The sequence below is a fragment of the Pleuronectes platessa genome, chromosome 1, assembly GCF_947347685.1.
Source record: "Pleuronectes platessa chromosome 1, fPlePla1.1, whole genome shotgun sequence".
NCBI classification, from domain to species: domain Eukaryota; kingdom Metazoa; phylum Chordata; class Actinopteri; order Pleuronectiformes; family Pleuronectidae; genus Pleuronectes; species Pleuronectes platessa.
Window position 1 is genome coordinate 16694271 of NC_070626.1, and position 27957 is coordinate 16722227.

The 27957-nt window shown below is 42.5% G+C and overlaps 3 protein-coding genes across 3 annotated transcripts; all 3 read left to right on the top strand.

The window, feature by feature from the left end:
- Nucleotides 1-252: 252 nt before the first annotated feature.
- On the top strand, nt 253-6382 carry eif3m (eukaryotic translation initiation factor 3, subunit M). The gene is made up of 11 exons (XM_053415282.1): nt 253-398; nt 1051-1183; nt 1402-1540; nt 1836-1959; nt 2142-2236; nt 2361-2444; nt 2538-2637; nt 4368-4449; nt 4844-4987; nt 5362-5422; nt 6143-6382. Exons 1-11 carry the CDS (start codon nt 357-359, stop codon nt 6264-6266), a joined length of 1128 nt encoding a protein of 375 aa, XP_053271257.1. The 5' UTR covers nt 253-356; the 3' UTR covers nt 6267-6382.
- A 3947-nt stretch (nt 6383-10329) lies between these two features.
- prrg4 (proline rich Gla (G-carboxyglutamic acid) 4 (transmembrane)) lies at nt 10330-15817 on the top strand. Its single transcript, XM_053424194.1, has 6 exons — nt 10330-10888; nt 11292-11455; nt 11539-11566; nt 11940-12078; nt 12819-13013; nt 13811-15817. Exons 1-6 carry the CDS (start codon nt 10792-10794, stop codon nt 13836-13838), a joined length of 651 nt encoding a protein of 216 aa, XP_053280169.1. The 5' UTR covers nt 10330-10791; the 3' UTR covers nt 13839-15817.
- Nucleotides 15818-16471: 654 nt separating this feature from the next.
- qser1 (glutamine and serine rich 1) lies at nt 16472-27401 on the top strand. Its single transcript, XM_053418416.1, has 13 exons — nt 16472-16608; nt 18604-18713; nt 19137-19274; nt 19382-22633; nt 22970-23274; nt 23638-23754; nt 23853-23986; nt 24076-24263; nt 24687-24824; nt 24910-25007; nt 25287-25433; nt 25875-25970; nt 26113-27401. Exons 1-13 carry the CDS (start codon nt 16499-16501, stop codon nt 26251-26253), a joined length of 4974 nt encoding a protein of 1657 aa, XP_053274391.1. The 5' UTR covers nt 16472-16498; the 3' UTR covers nt 26254-27401.
- Nucleotides 27402-27957: the final 556 nt, after the last annotated feature.

Below are 27957 nucleotides of genomic sequence, written 5' to 3' on the forward strand. Positions count from 1 at the left end.
TCAGGTGATCAAATGTATTTATGAGGCTGTCTGACCTCTGAAGGAAGGGGGAGCACAAGTTGAAGTTGTGCAGCTCATACAGGATAATAACTATAAACATATAAATAGAACTATAAATTATAACGGTGGAAGATATTGAAAAAGATAAAGTTTTAAAAGGCTCTCTTTGGAGAGAGGGGCTAATACAATGATAAATACTTTCGCAGTAAATTCCAGATGTGGTTACTGTCGCTTTAACAACTTCACCCGGAAGAGGAAGAGTTGCCCCGGCGTTGATCCTTTTTCTCTTCCGCTCAGGTCTCTGCCGTGTTGAGAGCGTGGATTTCATCATCTGGGCTCAAACAAAGTCACCAAACATGAGCGTCCCAGCGTTTATCGACATTACGGAGGAGGACCAGGTACGATGCGTTATCCTTTGGGAAATCTCTGTGCTCCGTGTTTCGCCTGCGGATTAGTCAAGAAACGGAGAACTGTCCAACTAGATAGCTTAGCATGCTAGCTAGCTAATAAGATAGCCGCTAGCGTATTAGCTGACAGGTACATGCTGATTATTAGCTGCACGCTGCTAATGTAACATATGTGGAAGGTCGGTTCGACCAAGTGCGTGATTAAATGAACCGTTTAGCTTGTTTTGATGTAGAAAAGTTGATAGTTAACGCTATTTGATCACTGTATTAACGGATAGCGCTGTCACCGCTCGAGTAGCAGGTCTTCAGTGTTGTAATTTTAGGATAGCTATACATGCTAACTACGTAGCCTCACATCTAGATAAACAAAGCAGGGAACGTTGCAACACAGTTTAAGCTCTGCACTTACTGGACAACTATAGCTGTAGCCTTTTTAATAGTTTATATATGAATATGTTTATCTTTCCTTGTAGCTTGACTGCAGCAAATTGTCCTCTTGTGATTTAAAACAGAACCTCACAGTAAATTAATAAACACATTGCTAGTATTACATTTTTACAATACTCACATTGATTCATGTACATACATGTGAAGCTTGTTGTTCTGTGTTATCGATTGTTATTTATGATGTTACTGTGTGCAGGCCTCAGAGTTGAGAGCCTACATCAAGGCCAAAGGAGCTGAGATCTCCGAGGAGAACGCTGAAGGTGGACTCCATGTAGATCTGGCTCAGATCATCGAGGCGTGTGACGTCTGCCTCAAGGATGATGATAAAGGTAGGTGTTGATGAACATCCCTGTTTCTAACCCACCATCATTCATGTACGTGTTGGACAAAGACACGTTTTTATTGGTGCAAAGGGTTACCCCTGCAGTGACAAAGTTACATGTGCCACAAATAAAGTGGAATATTGAAGTAATCAGCTGAGTCTGAAACTTCACCTGGATGAATAACAATGTTTTCCCTGTAGCCTAATTCCTGCTTCTCTCTGCAGATGTAGAGAGTGTGATGAACAGCATCGTGTCTCTGCTGCTGATCCTGGAGACGGAGAAGCAGGAGGCTCTCATTGAAACTCTTTGTGAGAAGCTGGTGAAGTTCCGTGAAGGAGAGAGACCCTCCCTCCGGATGCAGTTGTGAGTCCTGTCACCCCCCCCCCCCCCCCCCCCAGAAAAAACCTTCAGCCTCACCTCCATATGTGTTGTTTCTGAAACGTTTGTCAAAAGAAAATACATTCTTTAAGGAAACAATTTAGGTCACTGTTTTGGTGTTGAACTAAATCAGGAATTTGACTGTAGTCGATATGAACATTAAGAAGCAGCAAAGTCTTTATCTTCCAGCTTAAACAAATCTCAGAACATGTAACCAATCTGATAGAAAATCGAATATCGGTGAAAATGTATAACTGTCTCTATAACTGTTTTGTTACAGGCTGAGCAACCTGTTCCACGGCATGGATGAGAACACTCCAGTGAGATATACCGTCTTCTGTGGTCTCATCAAGGTGGCGGCAACATGTAATGCCATCAACTTTATCCCCACGGACCTTGATCAGGTATAACTGTTCATCATGATCACCTGCAAAAACTGACCGATGAAACTAGTTTTTTTCATTTATCTTTTTTGCTACAGACAAAGTTAAAGGAGGAGTGTTTTTTATTGAACTGTACACATGTCCATGGGCTGTAATTTTTCTTATGTAGCTGATTTTTGTTAAATGTTTTCGCCCCTGATCAGGTGCGCAAGTGGATTGTTGACTGGAACCTGAACACAGAGAAGAAACACACGCTACTGAGGCTGGTGTATGAAGCTTTGGTTGATGGCAAAAAAAGGTAAATTCTGTCAGAGCAAGGTGTGTGGGGAGATGCATGTTTGGATATGTACAGAAGTAAATCATCGGTGAATTAAAAAGTGGGAAAGAAATGTTTTTAACACAGTATTTTCCTCATTTCCTAGTGAGACAGCAGCCAAAGTGATGGTTGAGCTCCTGGGAAGTTACACAGAAGACAACGCTTCACAAGCACGCGTTGATGCCCACAAGTAAGTGTGTAGAACTTGTTTTTAACAATTGTCTCTAAGCCTTGATGTACTGAACATTTATCATACTTTCCATCTGTGTGCTTTGTGATTTAGATGTATCGTCCGTGCTCTCAAAGACCCCAACACCTTCCTGTTTGACCACCTGCTCACCCTGAAACCTGTTCGCTTCCTGGAGGGAGAACTAATCCATGATGTGAGTACTGAGGGATGTGTGATTCTTTACAGGTTGTATAAAAGAGATTACAGGCCTTTTCAGTTTTCCCCCCCAGAATCTATTGTCCCGTCAATTTTGTTTTCTGCAGATTTCCCAATATTGCCTTTCATAGCCCCCTAAATGTGCCAAAAACATTGTTTCCTAAAGCAACATTTTCCATCAGTCATCGCAACAATACCAATGTCACTTAATAAGTTTGAATGTTGAGTAGCAGGTTTTTACATAATCAACCGAACAGGTTGAGACAATGGGGGGGGGGGGGGGGGAAGTATTTTTACTCAAATGTATGCAGTTTCTTCAATAGAGTATCAATTACAAAGCTATATAGTTATAGTTATAGTTACATTATACATCAAGGATGAAACCATTTGCAGAAAGCCAGTGAGATGTTTATTCTAATTGTCTATGGTTATTGTATGTATATATGTATATTATTATAAATGCTGTTAGTTAAACGCATTATTAACCAAATTAACGCAAACCCATTTTAACGACTTCAATTTTTTTCTCGCAAGATTAACACAGAGCTGTCAACTCTCACGCTCTCGCCGTATGACACACAGTTTTGGTTGGTGGTTGACTAAGTCACAATAATTTTTAAAACATCATCGTATCAGGCCGTCATGAAGTACCAGGGGCGGGCGGCCGTGTGTGTGTATGCGTGCGTGTGTGCGCTCGCAGATAGAGCATCGGTCCAGGGGCTCCGCCCCCCCGCTCACTTGCTCAGAGAGACAAAGTTAGATCATAGCTCGTTCACGTGAAGCAGCCGCTCACTGACTGACTGCTTCTTAACCATGGAAACAATGATAATAAAGAGTTTCTCTGGTCTCAGCTGATCAGCGCCTCAGCTTCTTGATCAGAGCAGAAGCTGCAGTTGGTTTCTACAGAGCTTCAGTATCTGTGTTCGCCTCCAGTCTGACCTGCTCTCGCTTTTTGTTTTAATATTTTGCCAAATAAAATATATTTTTTTAACCTATTAGGCTGCAGCTATATATTTTGCCAAATAAAATATATATTTTTAACCTATTAGGCTGCAGCTATATATTTTTATTTATTTCAAAACAGGGTAGTTCTTATTTCATACATTTCCCACAAATATGGGGAGGACTCAAATAGCCCTACAAAGTTCTGTGTTTAATTTATTTCAAAGTAGGCCGACACTTGCCTGTGTATTTTGTTATTTTGTTGCTTGTCTGTTTGAGTAGCTGGCTGAAAGCAAAGAAGTAGTAGGCTTACCTTTTATTGGTAACCTAACTGTTAACGTTCATTGTTTCTGAAATAAGAGGCCTGAATGCTATGTTCACAGCAAACTTGAAAAAAAGAAAATATTAAGCCATGGTTTAACTGCACTATAGGCTGAGTCCTTGTTTACCTGAAATGTGCACTTTATAATTTTATTTTGTACCGCCCCATTTGACAAAGTTGTTTTTCAATAAAATAAAACATTTGCATAAAGCAAGCCAATCCACTTTTCCATGTTGATAAGAGCATTAAAACGAAAAAAATTATGGAAAAAATAAAGGGACATTTAGAATAGATACAAATTTGCGATTAATTTTGAGTTAACTATGACATAAATGCGATTAAATATTTTAATCGTCTGATAGCACTAATTATTATATATGTTCAATGTGTATAAATACAAAGTTGATGTTATTGTGCTTATCAAGTCTTCTAATGGCCCTTCCTCTCTCCCTTTGTCTTTACAGCTATTGACCATCTTTGTCAGTGCCAAACTAGTATCATATGTCAAATTTTACCAGAGTAACAAAGACTTCATTGATTCTCTTGGTAAGTAACCAAAACTTGATCAATTCTACAGATACATATGTATACACTTCATGTTCAAAAGTCTTATACAGTTTGATGAATGGTGGAAAATTCGTAAGCTCTAAATAGATTTCCATATTGAGCAAACCTGCAGTGCTGTGTTGACACTGTGCAGGAATGTGTGTGTGTCAGCAGTGTATCTCTTTCTCACTACTCGAGGCTTAGGTGTAATTAAAACCATGTGTAGGATGGATTCTCAAAACAGACCGTGTGGAGGGATGTTTGTGTTAATGAGTAGATTCCCTGACTGCTTGCTCCTAAATGTAGAAACAATTATCACAGGGAAACTCCCAGAGTGGAGAGTAATCGACTGTGACTGTTTGGTGCTTAATGATCCCTGCACTTTGCTCTGCAGGTCTGTCTCACGAGCAAAACATGGCCAAGATGCGTCTGCTGACATTCATGGGCATGGCGGTGGAATTCAAGGAACTCTCCTTTGACACCATGCAGACGGAGTTGCAGATTGGACCAGATGACGTTGAGGCTTTTGTCATTGACGGTACACCTCAACTAGATCTTTGCTGTCCTCCTTTATTAAGCACGCTGTTAGTTTCTCACGGCAGAAAGAGAAAGGAAAGCGATTGAATAGCTGCCTGACTTTTCTTTGTCATTCATTTACTGCCACCTTCCACTAAAGAATGAGGTGGAGATGATGGGAGATGAGTTTGACTTTACAAACCTCAGTGGAAAAAGTGTCATAAAGCAAAAATAGCACATTTTAGTGTTTTGCGATGGGGATTAGCTTCCTCTTCAGTTTCATTTTCCAAGTGCATTTTCTCTGAAAGCACTTACGTGTCGCGGGACTTTTTTAGTGCTTTCTGTCAGAGCCTTGGCCGTCTCATAATTCTTCTCCTGTCCACTTTGTCTTTTTAGCTGTTCGGACCAAGATGGTGTACTGCAAAATCGACCAGACGCAGCGGAAAGTCGTTGTGAGGTATGAAGCTCCATTAAACCATCACACATGGCTTAGCTGTAATAAAGATCTATGTTACCTGTGGTAACATCCGTAACTGGTACCGATCGAGAAGTACCTCATAGACAAACTACACACTGTACTACACCAGGGCTGGAGTATATATCATATATTTTCATCAGTAAAAACAAAACAGACATCCATTTTATATTGATATAATGCTTATGATTTAGGCACAGTTAGGAGGTATAACAAATAATTGATCTTCCTCAGATTTATAAAATGTTTTGCTGTTTATCAAGGGCTTGTCATTTCTCTGCACACAAAGAAGCTTTATGTCCAGCTCCACATCATTTATATTGATGTGTAGCTGGACCGGGGAGTGCTTGCTTCTCTAATTGTTCAGGCTGAAACTTGGCTGCAAGAATTTACCGTTGAATTAGTATGTGGTAATGGTCAAGGAATCTATGCTTTTATTTTGAAAGAGTCTGCAGAAATCCGTTGCTTCTGTATTGAAACTAGGCAAACTATTGTGCGAGGAAACATTCCACTGTTTTTCTTGTGATGCGATTCTGCCTCCAAATGGCTGTGATATCATACAGAATTCATTCATCATATCTTTTTCCACAGTTACATTTACTACTGCTGTTTTATTTCTCTGAAGCGTAGGGACATGACCTTGGTCTGCATTTATTTGTATCCGTTTTAACATTCTTCCTTTTCTGTCTCGGCTCCCATTAGCCACAGCACACATCGCACCTTTGGCAAGCAGCAGTGGCAGCAGCTGTCCGAGAGCCTCTCCTCCTGGAAGGCAAACCTAGCGAACGTCAAGACCAGTCTGCAGGCCCTGTCACCCTCTGCCTAATTCCACCGTAACCCAGCTGTCTAGACTGCCTGACCCTCTCTTCTTTCCACCTCCCAGATTCCTAGACTGAAATTATCAGTTTTTATATTCATTCAATAAAAGAACAGTGGAGATCACCTGTGATTGAGTTTTTCTTTACTCCATGTTGAATTAATCCAGCTCACAGCGTCGGGTTTGATGAATAATTACAAAGTTTGAGACGCCAACGATTTTCTGTCCCATTAATGGAAAATACAGATACTGTGTAATCAGTCTTTTCAGACGGCTGTTTAACTTGTCATATTTTCATGATGCCACTGACTCTAATGGGGGCTTGTTTTTTAAGCAGCTCTCCACATCTGCTTTCAGTTAAAGGACAGCGTGCCGGTATTAGATGAGCTGTGAGAAATGTCCTGCAGCCGGAGGGTCACTCGACTGGGAACACGTGAGGAGTGACAATAGCAATGTGAACTTCTGATGACCCTGTCTGCCTGAGGTCAGAGCTGTATTACTGTAGCATCAACACAAAGCTTGTGGTGTAGGCTGATTCACTGCCACTAACAAAGTTTCAAGCTGTCCACAGGGTTATAGATACTGTTCAGCTGTAGTCAGCGTGACTCACTCGCTCTCGATGTGTCAGAAAAAAGTGGAAAAGCAGGGACTTTTCCTATTGATGTAGAGTAAAGTGCCATTTATTCCTGCACTAATCTGCTCTCAGGCAGAGGGGCCAGAACACGAGGATGTGAACTCTCATGATATATGGCCCAGGCATTAGGTGTAAAAAGGGGTCTGTTGGAGTTCTCTCCCTCTGGGGGCTGTGATGAAATCACCACCAACTGACAAAGTGCAGACTACTGAGATTGCACTCTTTGATTCCCCCCCAACCCCAAATCCACAGTGCACCCACTTTTTGACACTAATGAAGCACCAGTTCAACTTGTTCAAATCTGTACCAGGTCATTTCTTATTATTCGAGCCCTGCTGCTGAAACACCAGATTAAATCATCAGTGAATGTGTATATTTGTTTTCTTTCCTATCGCACCGGAGGTCTGCTGAGGCTCACCGCTCACTTCTGTCCAGTTGTCCGCAGGGAGCAACATCTCCAGCTCTTATCAGTGGGTGTAAATCACCCAACACATTCTCAGGAGCGTAACCTCACCACGGCACGGGTGGCCTGGTGGCAAGGTGGAGACAAATAATGTGACCGGGGCTTAACACACTGTTTGTAAAGCTTTATATCTCCGTTTCCATCTCTCCGCACAGGCTCCTCTTTCTTAGCACGCAGTTCCTTTTCAGTTACTTCATCCGAGCTGCACAGTGAGCGCCCTCTCCTCTTGTCTCTAATTTGTTTCACTGGCTTTAAGTGACTGTTTAGCCGATGGTCCATCATATGAGATGTGCCAGATGTTAATAGTGTGTGTGGAGGATGGTGTATCTCACAAACACCATGACCCTTTCTTATCATAGATAGGTAAAGGTTTGTCTGCATTGTTCAGTCATGAAAAAGAAATGAGTGGGTTTTTCACGATGTAACCAGTGGAGTTTACAAAGTCCTTAAACCACAGTCAGGTGCTAGTTTTCACATTAAAGCTGTGTTATCACTACTGTTCATTCAGGCCATTAAGGGATTAAGTGACACACAGTTGACATGATTCAGAAAGTGCAATGTTATATTCCCAAATTAACCTGACTCTAATGTTTGAGTTAATCAAATTGAATAGAAAACTTCCAAAAATGTATCTATTCTGTAAATTGTCCTAATTATTATTGCACTTGATTAGAAAACTTGACCATGTGCAACAACATCCTAACTGTGCAATATTATCATGTCTAATTTAACTGTGTACATATACTCATCTGCTTTAATGCCCCTTTCCATGTTTTTTTAAAATGTATTTATTAGACTGTAATATTCCTACTAGTCTCAGAGTTATGTTAATCATTTTACCACAGGGACATATCATTACAGTGACAAAGAAAAAATCTTGAATAAAATAAAAACTGTCTATGGAAACGGACAGATTGACTGCAAATGTACTTTTTAGAAGGTTATTATTGTTCTTTTATCTCCATAATTATCACTATTAACATTATTATTTATCTGCTCCCTTCTGCATGTTAAGGACTTTGTATTTTAACCCTCTTGCTTTCTTGCTGTGCAGCACTTTGTACTTTGTGTTGGTACTTTGCGTTGCTCCATGAATAAAAGTATTATTATCTTTATTAATAACAGTGTGAACAGGAGGAAAACCAGAAGAGACTACAAATCATCTCAGTGCTCATACAAGAACCTGACTGTTGTTTCAAGATGGACTTGTGAACCATAAGTACAGAATCTGAACCCTCCCCATGCTACTGGTCACACCGAGCACACACCTCGCTGCGTTAGCTTGGGAATTCCCCTGAAGCGAAGCCCTATTAATCATGTCAGCTTGAATATTATAGTATATTGTATCATCTGACATCACATATAGGTAAAGCCTGGAAGTTCTCATTTACTTCTCCCCTTTTCTTCATATCAACATTCCTCTGGGGAAATCCGAGAGCCTGACAGTGTCCAGAGACGTAGCCAAGTACAAGAGAGGGGCTCTCGCTGCCCTTCAATTAGCACCATCCAGAAGTCAGTGAGATAATGTTCAATTGCATCCTATCTCTGCTTTACATAAACACTGAGCAAGAGGCCCGGAGGCTCGGAGACAGATATGACTATTTACACAGAGTGTGAAACATAAACACTGCTCTGGACGATGGTTCGCTGAGCAGAATGGGAAACTTTATCTTGAACTTGTGTTACTGCATGTTTTGCTGTTTTGTCATGTCTGTGAAATTGCTGTAGTCACTATTCTTTGCAAGGGGAAGAGCACAGATGCAACGTATTCTCAAAATCTCAAAATCAGTCGGGAGCCCGTCACACAAGCGTTTCCCATACAAGGCCTGTACACGGTGGTGCAGTCACCAGATCCCGAGCTCTCTGAGATGTTGTAAGATCTACTGCTTTTAAAAGAACAGTCCTTGTGCTAGAAATCAAACTCGTGGAGTCTTCAGGGGAAAATACAGAGATAACACAACAAAGATCAGAGTTCGTCTGCAGAGGAACCGAACAATGACAGGGAATGAATCGTCTTTTATACCGTTGAATTTAACTTACATTTAACCAAGCCAATACCAACTAAAACTATTACATGGTAGCCTCTTTAAAAGTTATTTAAGTGTTTTATTGTTTATTATACATAAATATTACAGCATTAAGTCCATACAATATATACATATGGTTAGGTAGATGTTTTGTGTGTGTTAACCAGTCATAATTAACACTGGGACTTCATATTGATCAGGTATTATGACTTCTTCCTACTCCTTTTTGAGAATAGATTGCCTCATTAGAATCTCTCAGGGGGATTTTATATGAATGTGGATGATTCCCCCCCTTGTTTTCTCTTGGCTATTTATTGTATTTTATTGAAAATAAATTAAGGAGTGTTTTGTCCTTTTAGAGGAAATGGATGTTCCCTATTGAGCTTTACTGATTAAATATTACTCCCATGTATGAATTTAGGTTATACATAATTAATGCACTCATCATTTTCGATTTTCTCCACATGATGGTGACAAAAACATTAGGTTTCTGCTCTTGCTCAGGGCAAGTGTCCTGGGTTGACAGCAACAGTGTTTAAATAACATAGAGGTAATGAACTCGGGTGGAATGATGGCCTGAGACGGGGACCCCCCCACCCTGAGTGTCCCTCCGCCCCGGTCAACAGAGCATCCTCCCAGTCACATCTTCACCTCAACAATCTGTCCCCAACATCCACTACATCAGTGCCCATTCAAATCTTTAAATGACAAATTGCTGTGGCGCTCGCAGGTGAAGTGCAGCTTTCAAAGTGACGTGTGGTTCAAAAGCCTGCAGATGATGAGGTGTTCGTTAGGGTGGAGTGCAGCTGGGGTGTGTGAGTCACAGGTCAGCTGACGCGTGTTCGATCCCCTTGAGCACTCCTGCCTGGTCATGCACCTTCAACTTCCCTGGTGCCAGCCGCCACCTAGCGTCCACTTGCAATTCACGCAGCCTTTCTCGCGTCATCCAGGTAAACGCGATCGATTGGTCGAGACTGCGCAGGTGGTGTCGGAAGTGAAGTTCAGAGGCCACCTCTGTTGGGAGTCAACAACACACACAAGAAAGACGGGGACACCTTCCTCCGGCTCCTCTTCCTCTGTACCCCACCGGAGCTGTGTTGTGGCGACACGAGGACCCCTCCGTCCGTCAGCTCCATCTTTTCTGCCGCGTCCAACTTTTTCCCACCGGGGCGTTTTCGGGAATATCGCCGAACGTTTCCTGAACCGTCCGATCGAGGCCGTGGCACGTACCTGCCTGCCGCTCCTTTATCTCGCCGCTTTCGCTTTGTCCGCGCTCCCCCCCCCCTTCCACGGGTCATGTAGAGGAGTCGTGTCGCTGTGTGGTTAAAGGCTGAGCGACCGATCGACCCAGGAGGAGACTCTGTCGGTGAATGCAGCACCGCGTGCCCGCGCACAGGTGCACGCGCCACCATGTTGCTTCAAGCGCTCGTGCTCCTCCAGCTGCTGTCATGTGGGGATCTGGCCTGCACCAGGAGGCTGCTCGCCACACAAGACCAGGACCAAGAAGGTGAGAATGATTTTTATATTTTAATATCACCCCTAATTAATACACTGATCACCCCCCCCCCCTCCCCTTTGTGGTGTCTTTATCAATCAGTCCCCCTGATAATCCATAATCTATGACTCTGGTGCAGTGATTGGCCTGGGGTCTGTGTTTTAACAGACTCATTTAGTGATGCCGCAGTTTTCCACATTCGTACTCATTAATATTAATGCTGATCTTTTATTTTGGGTCAGAATTTTAATGAACAATATAATGTGCATCGTGTCTCAAATAGCTTATTTTGCATTGTTCTTATGTGTACTGTAAAGGTCGCGGTTAGTGTTTGTTGTCTGTATTTGGTGGCAAATGAGGATTAATAAAGATGATCTGGTCCGATCTAATCATCCACTCTGTGCGTCTGTCCCAGTGTTCGCAGATGAGGGGGACGCCCACTCGTTCCTCGGTCGCCAGCTGCTGTTCAATCGGTTCGACTTTGAGATTTTCGTCCCCGGTAACCTGGAGAGGGAGTGTCATGAAGAAGACTGCAACTACGAGGAGGCAAGGGAGGTGTTTGAGAACATCCCGGATACAGTTAAGTGATGCACCAACTGGGGACATTGAATGAGCTCAATGAGCAGAGGTGTCCGTACTGATACTGATGGTCTGTCTTACAGGACGCTTTTTGGAAGAAGTACAACGACGGTAAGAAAGACACGCAGAGTAGTGGTTGTTTGCTCAATGCACACTTTTTGGTGCAAGTACAACTTTAGTGCTTTCCCAAACCTGTTTCACCACTTATTCTGCAGTGCAACGTCACTTTGGAAAAACAAATGCTTGGTCTACAACTCAAGCAGTGGCTCAGATTGAAACTGTGGGTCAAACTGTGTGTGTTTTGGTTTTGTTTTTACATCATAGAGATACTACTGTAAATAATTAATCTAGTTTCAGATGACGAAGAGGAACAGTCACGTATTGCTCAGCCGAGTACTTTTATTACATCGAGTATATATCACTGACATTATCTGACAATCTCAGCCCTGTCCTGTTACGCTCTGTGCTTTGTGATGATCCACAGCTAAGGACAATCGCCCGAACGTGGATGTGACGTCGCTCCTGGTGGGACTGATTATTGCTGGAGTGGCCGTTGTTGTCATTGGCCTCCTGCTTTGGTATTTCTGTCATGGCAAATGTAAAGATAGTTTCAGCCCGTCAAGGTGAGTGGGAGGGTTTTATTACCAGTAAGACATACAACCATCTTTTTAGCAGCAGTATTTTCAAGTCTGTAGATACTAGTGCAACTCTTTTGTACCTAACACCCAAGTATTTGAATAAACCAACAAGCTAAACATTTTGTATTATATACTATCTAATAAAACATACATTATTCACGAGATATTTTCATATTATGACAGCTGAAACTCAGTTTCTACAGTATAATTGGATACTTCTCTGTCACTTTTCTGTAGTTATTACCTATTAAGGGCTGGGAATGACATTTGATCGCTTCATCTAAACATTCATTCTCAATATATGATCTTGTCTTTAAAATATAATTAGTGGAATATCTTTCAGTTTTCCACAGGTCAGCTTTTCCTGACAAAAAATATTAGAAAACTAGAAGGGCACTCAGAGAGCATATACCTACATCACTTCATGTTGCAAATACTGTTTTCATTTAAAACTTCTGAATGTAATTTGCCTGTAAATTGACAAACTATTGATCAGTTATCCACATCTTTGCTGATTAAGTTTCTGTTGATTAAATGTTTTGGCTGTGCACCTGCTCTACTAACGTGCTTCTGGCCCTTGCCACACCAGGTACCACCCTAGGTTGGCAGCCTAACACGTATATTTTGTTGTCCACAGTTGTCTTATCACTTCCAGGTTATCACCAACCTCAATACATTAAGTAGGTCACAGGTGAATGACGTGTGTGTCTCTGGTTCTCTCACAGTTCCATACGGGTTCGCACTGGGAGGACCAACGCTTCTCTAATAATGCGCCGGCTAGAGGAGGTGTCCCTGAACCCTGTGCAGCCACCTGGGCCACAACTCCCTATGGAGGTGATCGTCCCCCCCGGGCTGCCTTCCTACGAGCAGGCAATTGCAAAAAGTGGACAGCACGACGCCCCACCTCCTCCCTATCCTGGGTAAGTGCATATGCTTTTGTGTTTACCTTTTGCACACACATCCAGATTGACGAGGACCGGACCAAACAAAACCAGAAGACAAGAAATGTCCGTACACCAGCTGAAGCTCCCACTACATTTTAAATTATCTCTCAGATAAGGATTTAGGCACAGACCTGGAGAAGGGCCTTTTAACGCTATGTGTTTAATGGTCTATATAAATACCAATTGTTTAAAGGTTTATTTAATGTTTTGGCCACAAGCCCTTTATTCAGTGGCCCAAAACGTTACCTGTGAGTTCATTACAAGGTTTGTGGGAGCTTTGGTTGGTGTGCGGACATTTCTTGTCCTTTGATTCTACACAAGTTTCTCAAAGTTGAAAGATTGTAGTGAAAACAAATTCATTGAAATTCAATTGAGAGGTTTTTTTTCTTTCTCTATAGATATAGACATGGATCATTAAAGCTAGGGTTGGTAATACTGAAAAGATGCAGCCCGGCAAACTGTGGGTAAAGTCGGTAACCAGCCCCCCGATATTATACCCCGAGGTCATGTCTAAAAACGGCTTCACAAATATTTGTTTTTATATTGACCTAAACCTACTAAAGTTTAAACTGAGCTTTGAAGCAATTGAATGTGCTGTAGTTCTGAGCCTGAAGAGCAAAACAGTGTCTAAATACTTCCAGCATGTGTTATAGCTCACTTTTCAGGTTCCTCTTCTACACTCACACATACAGTCATTCCCAATCCAGGCTGTAGTCACTGACAGGTATTTTATCGTTAGTTTTTATAACATCTCTCTTTGTTTCTGGTTTTAGGTCACGCCCTGGAAGCATCCGGCGGTAGTACCTTCAGGAATCAAAAGCAATACAATACAACTATCATTCGCAAATTTTTTAATCATCACAAGATTTGAAATGGTGCCTTATGCCCTTTGTTAATTGCTCTGATTAACCTGTGTTTTTTTACTCACACATCATTCCATCTTCTCTGCTTTGTTGGTGCATCTGTACCTTGGAAGTGCAATCTTCTCTCTTTTTGACATACTATTTCCTCAGCTGTGGGTTCAGTCATAACCTCTACCCTCTGCCGAATGAGCTTTATAACACATTTGACTCAGTTTGCTGCTTTATTTGTCAAAATGAAAATGAAGAATCAGTACAGTGTTTGACATGAGTGCTTTAAATTGAGGGAACACTTGTTCTCTTAAAGGGTGGTTATTTGCGATACAAGATTCTGGGTGAAAGACAAGGGTTTTGTTTCATTACAATAAGTATTAATGGTAATCACTGAGAGAGACTGGTGTGTTGTCATATGGTTTCCTGTTTCTTTGTGAAGGAAAATTAAAACATGGTGTCATGGTTCACTTTGCCATGAATGAAAAACAACTCAGAATTTTTTTTTAAGTTTACTTTAATTATAGCTGTGTATCAACAAATGTTTTAGTTAGATTTTTTTTTTTTTCATATGCTGATTTTGTTGTTTCTTTATAGAGTTATAATGTGTCGGAAATTTATATAATTATGAGACTGCTCTACTAATATGTGAAGTTTTTAATTTCATGATCTGTCTTGTGGTTGGTTTTAATAAATGTATTATGAACTCTTCAGAGACGGTTTTATAACATTTCCTCAGGACAATTTTTACAGTTGGACCATTTTTGCTGTGATGACAAGATAGTAACACTTGGAACAGATGTTCAGCATGTGTGTAACAAAGCCACTCAATTAGCTGTAGTTGGAATGAGTCTCATTTTAATGACACGGTGCAGAAATATGAGGTTATGCTAACCTTCACCAAAGTCTCATCATGAAATGAGGATTTGCCGAGGCCTCGTTGGTTTAGGCTGACCGGAAGCACTAAAGATGTTTTTTGTCTCATCTGCCAACTGTATTTGAGATTGTCGATGTGTGTGTGCAAACTGAAGAGAGCTGTATGTGGCTATTTACAAATTTTGTAATTTTTCAGGATTTTCTCATCCACATTAGATAAAACATGGTTTATTCTTCATCTGTAAACTGTGCAAACTGGAACGCTGAGGTTGACATCATCCTGGAAGTATAATGAGTTTACACCGAAGCAACCTTCTTATGTCACTTTTCTTCTGTGTGTGAACATTGACTCATAGAGGTTTTCATATCAGATTTGAACACATCTGTATGTAAAATGTTTACGGTTGTCGTTAAAATGATTGAGGACTATGTTCACATGTTTCAAGAGCTTCACGTGAGATAGCACAATTTTTAAATGGGTTGAAATAAATAATCAATAAATGTTATTTTTAAAGTCAAAATGTATGTCCTGAATTGTCTGACAAGGACACAGTGATGTTAAGATGACATTTCTTTTGGCCTCTTCTTTAATCAAATAAACATGTGTAAATTTCTTGTATCACACAAATAAAATGCATTAAGGAAATGTCAGTAGCTGCAGGCCATAGGATTTTAAACACCATATCAAGATTTTGGATACTGTTTGAACGCTTGCGTGACTACCAATACTGAGAAATTGACATGTTTACCTGTTAACACAAAAAAATGAAACAAGTAGGAATATACAGTGTAGAGAATTCATCTATTATCAAGGATGGCAAATGGTTACCGAAATAAAGTGTAGCTGCTGATTATTTTCAGTCATTTCAAAGTCTCACAAAGTGGAACAGCTATCAACTATTCTACACATTTCTAAAGACGGGCCTGTAAAAAATGTGTTCATTTGCCTGTTTATTTTTTATTATTAATTTATTCATCAGGGGTTTGGGCCGGATTGTATGACGAAAAAGTATATCAAGATAAAAAACAAATAAATGATTATACAAAGTTGAACTTTTGTTGTATTGTTATTGATCAAAATTATGTTTGTATAATTTATTGTTTTATTGTCCAGCTGTACCGGAGCTAAATGAGAGTATGCCCAAGACTGTATGGATGGATGGACTTTATTCATCCCAAAAGGGAAATTCCTGTGTTAAAGCAGCAAGGTATCCCAGTATACAAGATGTAAAGCTATACAAAATATAGAATAAAAAACTATGTATAAAGAATGTACATATATAACAGTGCAATGGTAGGAACACTTTCAATCTTGACATTATCGTTATTATTTCCCCACTTTGCTACAGACTGGTAGTTCTGGTGTCTGTCAGGAAACATCCTGGGAAACCCGCAGGTGGGAGTCGCACCAGCTCGGAGGTGGAAGGAAGGGAAAGCAGAAAACTTGGAGCCCAAGTGAGCGGTGCATCCTGGGAAACCTACTGACATGGGTACGTGAAGCCATGCAGGGCTTCCACGGCTCCACGGGACGGGAGGTGAACTCACACTGACGAGCTCCGAGGAGGAAAAGGGCTTTTTTAAAGTCGAACACAGCGCAGCCTTCACGGAGGCTCCGACCGGACTGCTCTGCCCGGTCGCTCGGCGGTGTCGGACGCGTGCTGCCGCCGCCGCCACTGCTACGATGCGTGTTCGCTGCTCCACGAAGCTCCGTCGGGGAAGTGACTCCTTCACCGGATGATGGACAGGAACTACCCGACCTCCAGCTTCGCGGACGCGCTGGCTCCACCAGCACAGACCGTAGCTTCTTGGGCCTATGACCGCAGCGCAGCTAGTATCAAGCCGAGGTAAGGGGAGATAAAGCGGGAAGGTGGCGGGTCACCCTCCCGAAGGAAAGCTCGGGGATGAGGGGGGCCTAGGAAGATAAAGTGCGGGGGTCCAGGTTGTTGTCTGCGGACACGTTTTATTGAATTCGAGCGGGGTTGCCTCTGAGTTGTCAGTGTTTTCTTAGCCGCCGTCACTGTCGCCCACCGATGCTAGCACACCGTCCCCTCAGCATGGCCCCGGGCAGAGTTAGGAAAACTGCGGACCGGTGTCGTTTTATATCTGGAACAAGTTTGTGACACATGGAGCTCGAGCTAGCATCGTGTTGGCCTCTTTTCTCCCCCCACAGGTGCCAGTAAAGCCCAAACAACAGAGGCAACTAGCCACCAGTGCTAATCATGTCAGTCATGGCTCTTCACGTTAGTGGTGCACAGCTCTGTGTTTTGGTGCCACTGTTATTGTTTTATTTAGAGTTAATGGACCGTAGCTGACTCAACATTATATAAAATATATTTGTTATATAATGTTTAATAAAACTGACGGACTGTATTCAGCAGCTAAACCAAAGTTACAGAACTCCAACTACAGCAAACACTGGTATGTTCCTCCATATGTTACAGGGATGTCAAATTAAAAGTCTAAATTGTCGTAAAATAATGGTGTCCACAAGCATGTAATACTCAAAAGTAGCTCTATTGATAACAATAATAATAATACTAATAATGAAATGCAGCTTACTGTGCTTTACTTAGTTTATTTTACTTTTATTTAACCAGGCAAAGTCCTGTTGAGATCAAAATCTATTTTTCAAGTGAGTCCTGGCCTAGACAGGCAGCCACACAAACAAAGTACCAGTTAAACAGGTAGAAAAACGAGAGATACAATGTGTTACAAGACTTAAGGTGCAAAACAAACATCCTTCAAAAACATCGGTCATGCCAGCGATTCCAGTTACATCAGAGATACCTGTGCACGTCCAGGACCCCTGAACAGACACATCTAGGTTTCACGGGTCCTACTTTGCAAAACCCCTGCTTTACGTAAACCAGAACAACAGCGTATTAGCAACCGCACATTTTAACACAAAAGATGTTAAAAACAACGAAATGTTGATCAATGACGGGTTGAAGCCATATTAAGATTGCAATTTGCAAATATAAATGGTGAAAAATTCTAAGCAAGATCGTAAAAACAAGACTCGATCCTTTTTAAAGAAAAACATATTGACGCAGAGCGTTTCTAACATGTGGCGGGATTTTGTTCCAACTTGCATAATTACAGAAAGCTGTTTCACCATATTCTTTGTAGTTTATCACAACTGTCCTCCACCCGACCCCGTGCAACACACAATTAATTATTCTACCATAAAAGTAAGAGGATGAAGCGCAAAGTAAGAGGAGGTAAACTAAAATGAATAGTCACATGCTATCAGTCGTCATCTGGGATAGTTCACTACCACCTACTGACCACTGTCCTGGAAGGTGATCTCAAACTTTGGACCCCCACTGAACAAATTAGGGTTTGTTATAACATGATGTGTTAAATTTCACAACCAGCGAAAAGTTTCATATGAAAATGTGATTGTGCATTTAAGTTGGAGGGACCAGAAGTAGAAACAGATAACTCCCCCTCAGCTCTGTGTTCTGTGTCCTCGGATGTTTACCTTGCGCCTGAAACAGTTCAGATCCGATTGGCTAGATCTGATTACCAGTGATTTCATTTCTGTTTCCCATAAATTGTTCCCAGGAGAATAAGAAGTATGATAATATACAATTATGACTTGCTATTTCCCCTATTTGGTTCAGGCAAACACTATCGTATTACACCAAAACTTAATCCGAGCTATCATTGTGTTTTCTGCTAATATTTCGTGAGCCTCCTGCTGCTGTTACTCAGGAGACAGCAGCCAGTCAAAGACAGAGTTGCTACTTTCCATGAGCTGGATTTACTTGTTCATATAAAGCTTGGTGCTCTGCTGCAGAATTTGAGCTCACATGTATGTTTGTGTGTTGATGCAGTCCCAGTTATGGTGCAACACACCTTGATGCAGAGCTCCTCCAGCGGCAAAGCTACACCTCCACCCACCAGCTTCCCACGTACACTACGTCACAGCTTCCTGTGGCAGCAGGTGAGTTATAGATGTTCAATATTCAAATCACGCGAGCTGCGTTTTGTGTATAAGGCTAAATGTGTCAGCCTACTGTTATAAATGAGCTATTGTAGTGACATAATTTTTATTAACACCTAAATAATGACTCCTCATGATTGTAATATATTATAATAAGATTTTTTTTATATTGATGAGACCCCCCTGAAAACTTAACATGAATTTCCCCTTTTTATTGGTGGAGACGTCTCAGAGGCAGATATCTGAGGCAGACTGTTTGCTTTCAGCTGTTAAAGTTTAAGTAAATGTCATTAGAGTATAACCTTTCTTTTGCTTTCATTTAAGTTGAACTATATTTTAAGATGCTGATTTTGTTTACTTGGGACATGGGATCTATGTTCACATAGTGTCTTTCAGTGATCATCTCCCTCTTTTGCTTTTCAGGAGCTCTTGACTCAAACAGTAATAATCCTGAGACCTCAATCATGAGCTTCCTGTCAGCCATGGAGTCGAGAAGCCTTCAGGCTGGTCCTGTAAGTGCTTCACTACTTACTCCCTTTAGACCCCCATCATGGCCTGCAGGTGAGAGCACATCCAGTCACTCAGTCTTTTAATTATTTTTGAAAAAAGTCATTAAATATAAGAACAATATTAAAACTGTTGTTGATTTTATTTTTTTTGTTACGCAGGTATAAACTCCTCCACCACGGAGCTGTACTTGACTGGTGCCCTGCCTTCCACTGCCACCTTCCCCTCTCCAGCTGCTCTGTCGTCCTATCAGCACACTGGTGCCTATCCTCCAAGGAGTTATGCTACCAACCCATCCCTGGCTCTCCAGGATCCAGCCTTCAGCACCTCCACCAATGGCTTGTTTTCTCACCCCGACCACCTCCTACATCTCAAATCAAGCCAGACCGCGCTTCCCACTTCCCTGGCCTTCAATCATCTCTCTGCCCCTGCTCTGGGCTCCACTTTGCCTGTCCAGTCTTCCACATACCGCTCAGCCCAGGAGTCAGCCCCCCATCTCCTGCAACCCCAGTTCAGCCTGCTCCCTTCTACCGTGCCTTCCCCACAGCCCTACGCAACCACTGTTTTTTCCGGCTCCATTGAAAGAGCTCTTCAGCGTGAATGTAGTGTGATCAAACACCACCAGAGGCCTTCTAGCAGCCACACAGCCTCAGAGCAGTTGCCCAATTCTGAGCACTCGTTATCGGGGTACTTTGTCTCTGGCAGTGAAGCAGATGTGTCCTACCAGCAGGAACCTGCCCGTCAAACTCCAGTGTCGTGCAGCCCTTCCACAGGAGTAGATTCATCTCAAGGGGTCAATGGCGCTCCGCAGCCTAAAACAGACTTGGTAACTCAATCTTATTCGACTACGTCAGTGCCAAAGGCTAAAGACTGCTCTGCCAAACTAGCTCCACACTCTGGGTGTGCGGAGCTGCCGAGTGGGTCTCCGGAGCGATATTCTTCCCCAGGGCACAACCAGAATTCAGTGATTTCTAATCAGCAGTCTCTCCACCTACCGAGCCTAATGTCCAACAGTTTGTCTCAAACCTACATAATCCCACACACACAGTCACAGACCCCTACTTCCACTGCAGACAAACTGTCATCCCTTTACAAGATCCTGCCTTCTCTCTCTTGCCACTCTGGCAATGTGGCAACTGTCAGTCAGACACTTGTTTACTCCACCAGTCCCAGCCTGAGCCAGGACCAGCAGGTCCAGTACGGAGCCCAAGTCCAGGGCTTGTGTCAGGGGATTCTCTCGGAGAGCTACCCCACATCCCACTCTCAGGGTGCTCCTAATGTGACTTTTACATCTCAGTCACAGGGGCAAGCTTCAGTGACTCATTCTCAGAGCTTTGCCACAGTACAATCCATAAACCAATCCCTTAACTCCTCCTACCCACCCACATGTGTTCGGAGTCTGTCTGCATCCAATTCTACGCAGGACTACACTCTCATGCAAGCCTCAGTGGGAGGTAAAACGCACAACACTCTCTCCCAGCAACATAAATATGTTCTGTCTGCACCCCTGCCTTCCTTCTCTTCATCTGCTCAAGCCTTAAACAATAACATCAGATCCTCTTTACAGGATGTAAAGCCAACGTACGGCAAACACAAACTTGAGGAGCTACCGATGCAGGACCTTGAGGCTCTCCACCAGGCAACTATGGAGGCATCGGTAGCAGAGAACAACATGGCGGCTCACAATGTCATCTATGTTGTTTCAAAAATGGATGACCATCACAAAACGCAAAGTGTTATCCGAAGCAATTCCCGCTCTGATGACCAGCTCATGGGACTGGGTCATACACACACAGAGCAAGTAACGGATGAAAGAATGGGTTCCCTCAACCAACAGCACATTCATCTAATCAGCACCAACGGTCAGGACACTGCAAACTTAAAAACTGCAAACTCCAGTATTGTATCTTCACATGTACCTCTCCAACTCAAATCTCCTGAGCCACATCAACAAAACCACCAGAATCATAATCAATCCCAGAGTCACATCCCGGCAGCCCAAACCCAATATATCACCGTTCCCAACACTCAGGTTCTCCTTGAGCCCAGCCAGATGATTTTGCTTCAGCAGCCCATTGTTCACCAAGGTCAGAACCATTCAAAGCTTGTATCAGTGCAAAGTATCCAACAGCAGCAAGGTTTGGGCCAATTGCAGGTCCAGTATCTCCAGATGGATCGGGAACTGCTAGGTCCCACTGGCACTGAACCCCACAGTCAGCAGCAGGGCACAGTTGTGTCCGAGCAGAGCTCAGGATGCCCTGACTCCTCGAAACACCACTACAGCCACTCGGCAAATCAGCAGTCAAACGATGCCAAGAACCACTTTGCTCTCAACTCCATTTGCTTCCCTGAATCTATGCTACTCGCAGATGAGAGAAACATTTTGTCGAATGTTGATGACATCTTGGCTGCAACAGTCGCAGCCTGTGGCGTCACCCCCCAAGACTTTGTCAAGGCTGCATCCTCCACCGAGGCTGAAATGGCAGTGATGGCAAGTGCTGCTGATACGAAAGGACACTTCCAGACTGTGGATATAAGGAACATGTCACCTATTTTCTCCTCAGCACAACATTCGATCCTCACCAACACTAACTCCCACACTTTGACCATGACACTAAATGGACCTCAGATGGCCACAGACACTCAGCTCAGCAGTTCTGACATTAATTCAAACGGAGATGGAGGAAGCTCTGAAAATGATTATCACTTAGGTGGGCATTTGTATGATCCCTCGGGTCTACAGAGCAGCATCAAAGATAATCTCAAGTGTATTAAAACAGAGGATGGTTATATTGACGGCCCAGGCGGAGAAGACTACCCCAAAAAGAAGGCTCGCTTCAAGTCCTTGACCAAACCAGGAGGTCCTGAGGAGGACAGTGGACAGTCCAGAGGGGCCAAGCGCAGTGGGATGGTAAAGCGGCAAAACTCCAGGGGCAGTGAAGTCAGCTCGCCATCTACTTCACACAGCGTATTTGATGGTTGTCCGCAGCAGGAGAGAATCAGGCAGAAGATTCGTGAGGTGGAAGAGAAACAGCCAGAGGTCAAAACCGGCTTCATTGGCTCCTTCCTTGACTTCATAAAATCAGGCCCCAAGCAGCAATACTCTCCGAGTCCTACGCGAACGATAAGTCGACCCAGAAAGCTGTCCACCTCATCCAAACCACTGCCATGTGTTTTGCCCGCTTTGCCACCCAAGTTGCAGACTCTGCCGGGGCCTGTGATTTCACATGAACCACTAGCAGCGAGCTCCCAGCAGAAACGTCTGGATGAAGATCTGCAAAAGAACTTGGAAACGCTGCCGTCGTTCAGCTCAGACGAGGAGGAGAACACCGGGAAGAACCAGGCCCTGAGGAACAGCATTAGCTCGGCACTCTCAGCTCTGGATGAGTCTTCAGATCGGAAAACAAGGGCAGGTAATAACAATAACACACATCTAGCCTCTCTTTATGTTACCAGAGCATCAACCTACTATTGTTTATATTAATGATCATGACTTGTTTTTCAATTCTTTTTTTTATTTCAATTTAGAAAATTGTAACATATCCTGAAGATGTTTGCAACAAATACCACAAGCCTTTTTTTGGGGGGGGGGGAGTGAATTGGAATAATGCAGTGTAAATTAAAATTTAATTAAATGTTTTCTGAAATGTCTTTATTATTTAGATGCGTGTCCAGTGCAGTAGTCATTTCACTTCAGAAAACGTTCTTCTTCAACACATTCATATGTTGCATCTACAACCCTTCTCCAGAAAACACAATCCCTGGTCCGATGATGAAACCAGATCAATCTTCCATCATGCAGCACGCTGTCAAAGAGACCTGTTTCCCACAGGTTACCACTCCTCTGCAAGGAACCAACTCCGTCATGGGAGCGGCTGCGTTTGCTGCTAAAGACAACTCCAAAGAGATGGCCCCGGGACAGGTGGCTGTGCAGCTGATGAGTGTGGCCATGGAGGGACTGACTGACGAGGAGCTGTCGGACAGTGGAGGGGAGGGAATGTACCGGGAGAGAGATGAGTTTGTCGTCCGGAATGAGGACGTTGAAAACTTGAAGGTACGACTGGTCAACAACATGGGTGGAAAAATGGATGCTTGTGAACATGAAGTTTTAAGTAAAGCTATAGACGAATCATTAAACATGAAATCAATGTTGACTGACCTGTCAGAGCTCAACTGTATCGCCCTCTGATGTAGTCGCACTTATTTAATTGAACAATCCTTGAAGGTGTCTTATTTGCTAAAAACCAAACTTGTGCTTTCCCTGCAGCGCAAGCTGCTCCACCCCAAATTAGGAATAGTTATTCATATAAGATCTCGTGTATGCTCAAATTGGAGCAGTTACACTCGCTTATCTTGAACCTGAACTAGTGCTGCATTCTGAAACCTGTCCTGTACTCTGTCATGTGCCTGGTTCCAGGTAACTATGGGAGTGGGGAGTGAGCCTCCGGCCATCTGGAAGGTCCAGAAGGCTCTGCTGCAGAAATTTGTGCCTGAACTCAGAGATGGAAAGAGAGTCTTCTCAGCCACAAACAGTGTAAGTTAAAGCAGCAGTAATACACATGTATATGCAAGAAAGAGTATTTGATCATTCAAATGACCTTTGTTTACGTCTGTGTGTGTGTGTGTGTGTAGTATCTTGGATACTTTGGTGACGCCAAGACCATGTACCAGAGGGTTTATGTGAAGTTTTTGGACACCGTGAACAAAAGGGAGTATGTACGAGTTTGTAGTCGGAAGCCACGTTGCAAGCCTATGAACTCACTAAGGTACGCCAAGAGGACTGACAGGTGAAATTGTTTTTTGTTTTTTAAACGTGTGTTGTCTGTAGTGTAACGGTCTTGGTTCTGTCACACAGGGGTGTTCAGGTGAAAACTCTACTGGGCCTGACATCGAATGCTTCCTCAGTCTCCCAGAGCCAGAAGCCCCGTCCCAAACACCTTAAGCCACGGGCAGAACCTCCACCTAAGAAGAGGAGGAAATGGAAGGAGGAGTTTTCCACCACGGCCTCAGGGTCATCTGCAGAGGAAGGTGGTGAAGATAATGGTACAGCTGCCCTTTGACATTTCTCATTAAATATAGGTTGTTCATGCTAATATATGTTTTCATTTTATAAAAAAAAAATCTAGTCCAGACTCGCACACCTGAAAATGCATAACACATAAACAATTCATGTAAATGCCAGTCTAACTAGAAAGAAGATTTTCTTGTTTAACTACTACGAATGAGAAATGTGCTGAAAAGTAAGAACAGGGATTTATTTGTCTGGACTGAAAAAGATGCAAAGCTGTTGTGTAAGTCTGGGCTAGACAAGCTTTGCATTGACAGCTGGTAGCCATGTCGCGATTGATATGACACGATCAGGAAGTGAATGTGGGCAACTGTGTGTTTTACGTGGACGAAGCCTTGGTTTTGATACAAGTTGATGTGATTTTGGTCTAAACATCTTCTGGATCTTCTCACTCTCAGAGTTAAACCCTCCGGTGCCATTTGCTTCACGGATCCTTAACACTCGAGCTATGAGGGAGACGTTCAAGAGTTTTGTGGAACTGCTCATCAGCGTTGTCTTAGACGAAGACGTAATGACGGCACTTGAGAAGGCAAAAGGTGAGTGGATTTACTTTTTGGACAACACGCTGTTCTCAGCGAGGGCGACTTAATAATGGGTCAAATCTGACTTGTCATGTTTCAGATGAGTTGCTGCTGCCACATATGAAAAGAGTGGACGGGATGATCACCGACAATAGGAAACGGCTGCTTCACAAACTTCCCATAGGTCAAGTCCTCAAGGTGGGTGTCCTCGGAACTACACATTTATGTTTTGTTGTGAGATTAATGGAAAAGAGAATCTCAGCAGCGCAAGTAGAGGTAGTTGTTACTTTCTAAATCAGAAATAAATTATCCGTCAAACACAAGGCGAATATTGACATCAGTCTTCTCCTTCACCTCCTGGTCACACAAGTAAAAACACGTCTTGATCTATTTTGATGACAAAAGGAAAGGTAAGAACTCTCAGGACCTTAACTACAGTGTATGAAGCTGTGTTACATGACTGTTCTGTGTCTTCAGGCGGCTCTTGACAGCTTCCCAGAGATCTCAGTGGTCACTGAGCTGAAGAAGGATGGGGAAACTCCTGCCTTCAAGGTGCGTCTCAGTGGTCGGGCCTACAACAAGAAGACCATGAAGCCCTACAAGATGCCTAACAAAGTGCCACAAGTAAGACAAGAAAACTAAGATGATCTGATCACAAGTGGAGAGCTCCACGTTCATCATTTCACATCTGTTGTGAGAGTCAGTCTCCTCATGCGTATCAGGTGACCTCTCTGGCCACATGCGTCCCAGACAACTTCGGAATGTGACCTGAGTAGTCAAATTTTAAAATGTTCCCTCCGTGTGTCTTGAGTGTGTTCTGACTTGCACTTAAAGTTGTCTATTGGTGACTGAATCACCAGAGACTAATGTTCATATCAAGTCCAAATGGGAGCCAATGTTTTGGTAAAATTCAGTGTGCACTTATCTGTCCAGCAGAGGGCGCAGTGCCACCATTATGCTTCTCTCACATTTCTAAGAGCCTTTAACCACTCGTGTCCCTTTTCCTGTTATGCTCTCTCTTAATACACTAAAGCGTTTTTAAGACTTTACTTTTCCTCTTTCCAGGAATACACAGTGGACCAGCAGAAAACCCAGTGGTTCTCTCTGTACCATTCTCTACAACATTACAAGTACCACACATACCTCATGTGTAAGGACGAGGTGAGACATCGTCTTACACACATGTCGACTCTTTGGTTTTTCTGCTTTAACTTCAGATGCTTATTATTCTGCTCTGCCTTTATTGTATTAAAGCCGGTTAATGGAATTTTGATAAATACTTAATACTGTTCTGTCCTCTCAGATTGCATCTCTGCAGCTGCAGACAGGAGACCTCGGGCAGGAAGAGACCGCACAGCAGTGTCTGCAGAACGGTGCTTGGATTGAGGGGCTATTTGATCGCTTCGGAGAGCTTATCAATCAAGTGCAGCAGGCCTGCAGATGATCCATCCCGGCCAGGGCTGATTTCTACATCAAGAAAGACTTGAATACACTAAGTCTAATACATAAAAAGAAGAGGATGCCTCCAGCTCAGAGTGGCAGCGGAGAAGGATGGAGTGAACCTCTCCTTCCGGCCACTCAGAGATTTTAATCAGGGACCTGTCGGTGGACTCATCTGAAAGACGTTCAGGGGTCTGTGGTATAAAAGTGGAACGAGGCCAACTGTGGGATGGCAGCAGAGTTTATGGTCTGTATCACTGCGTCCGAGCAGGAAGCCATAACCTGATCCGCAGTGGACAAAGACTGGTCCGGGGACTATTTTGGAAGATCTCCTCATTTTGCTTCTCCTAGCCTTTGTAGCTTTTGTAGTTAAAAGCCCACTTTTATTGGGCTCTTTTCATAGATTTCTAATTTTATAAATCATTTTTTTAGTTGAATACCAGATTATAACCAGTGAGTATGCACTAGATAGAAAGCATTTGGCAAAGGAAATAGAGCACAGCAAATAAAAAGAAGCAGAAATCTGATCGCCTACAGTTTTAACAAGCCTTCAATCATTTGAAGTAGGCTCATACACAGAGTTGATATATTGTAAAAAAAAAAAAAAATCTCTCTATATTATATAACCGTAGTTATATACTGTAAAACATCCATTTTATAATGGAGTGCCAACTTATATATAATGTACATTTTGTATAAAAGAGCAGGGAGGTGGGAACTGCAGCAATTCTCCTTCAGGAGGAATCTAGTAACTATATACTGTATCTATATTGAGTTTTAACACTTCACACAGCCCTTTGCTTAGAAGATGTGAAAAGGAAATTGCAGTTCCGGCACTGCTTTTAAAAAAAAAAAAAAAATTAAATTTTGTTAATCAAATATTATTACCTTGATTTATCGGAGGGTAAATGAGAAAAAAATTGTTTGTCTTTATACTTCTTTACAGACATAGCCCACATTTTTTGACGAATAGATATATATTTTTCACAGAAGTAAATATTGTAATGTTCACTACACTTTTTATGACACTTTTTTCCCCACGGTTTTAAAAGAATTGACTCTTTATTGGACAGTTACAAGTTTTATGCTATCAAAGTGATCTTGTTCTTTAAAGATGCAGTTTGTAAATAAAGTGCCGCATGTATTAGACAATTGTTTTTGCTGCATTTTGTCTGTTGACCGGTTCTAGATTCAGAAAATGCTGTGATAACACATGAGTAATAGCTTAGAGGGATTTCCTACATGTATACAACACATTATTGCAAGGACTATTGCAAAGTACTTCTTCATCGCTGAATCACGAAATAAAGGGGAAGGGGTGATGTTTGTTTTTCAGTATTTGCTCCATGAAATTCCATTGCATCGTACAACTGTCCAGAATCATAAGAAGATGGTAAAAAGTGGCCTTATACATGATCAAGAGAAGTGTTTGATTGATGGGGAACTGTAAAAGTTCAAATGTTCTTTAAATCTCACAGGAACATAATGCTTCATCTGCGTTCGCTTGTTTGTTAGTTAGCATGATTACGCCAAAACTACTCAATCGATTCCATGACATTTCGGGGCGGGGCATGACTTAAGAAAGATTGTCTCTAGTTCAAGTGTGGATCCAGGATTTCTTTTCACTGTCTTTAACATTACAAGATAGTTTTTGTTGGTTTGTCGGAGAAAAAAAAATCATAAATCAGGCATGTTAAGAGGACTGCTA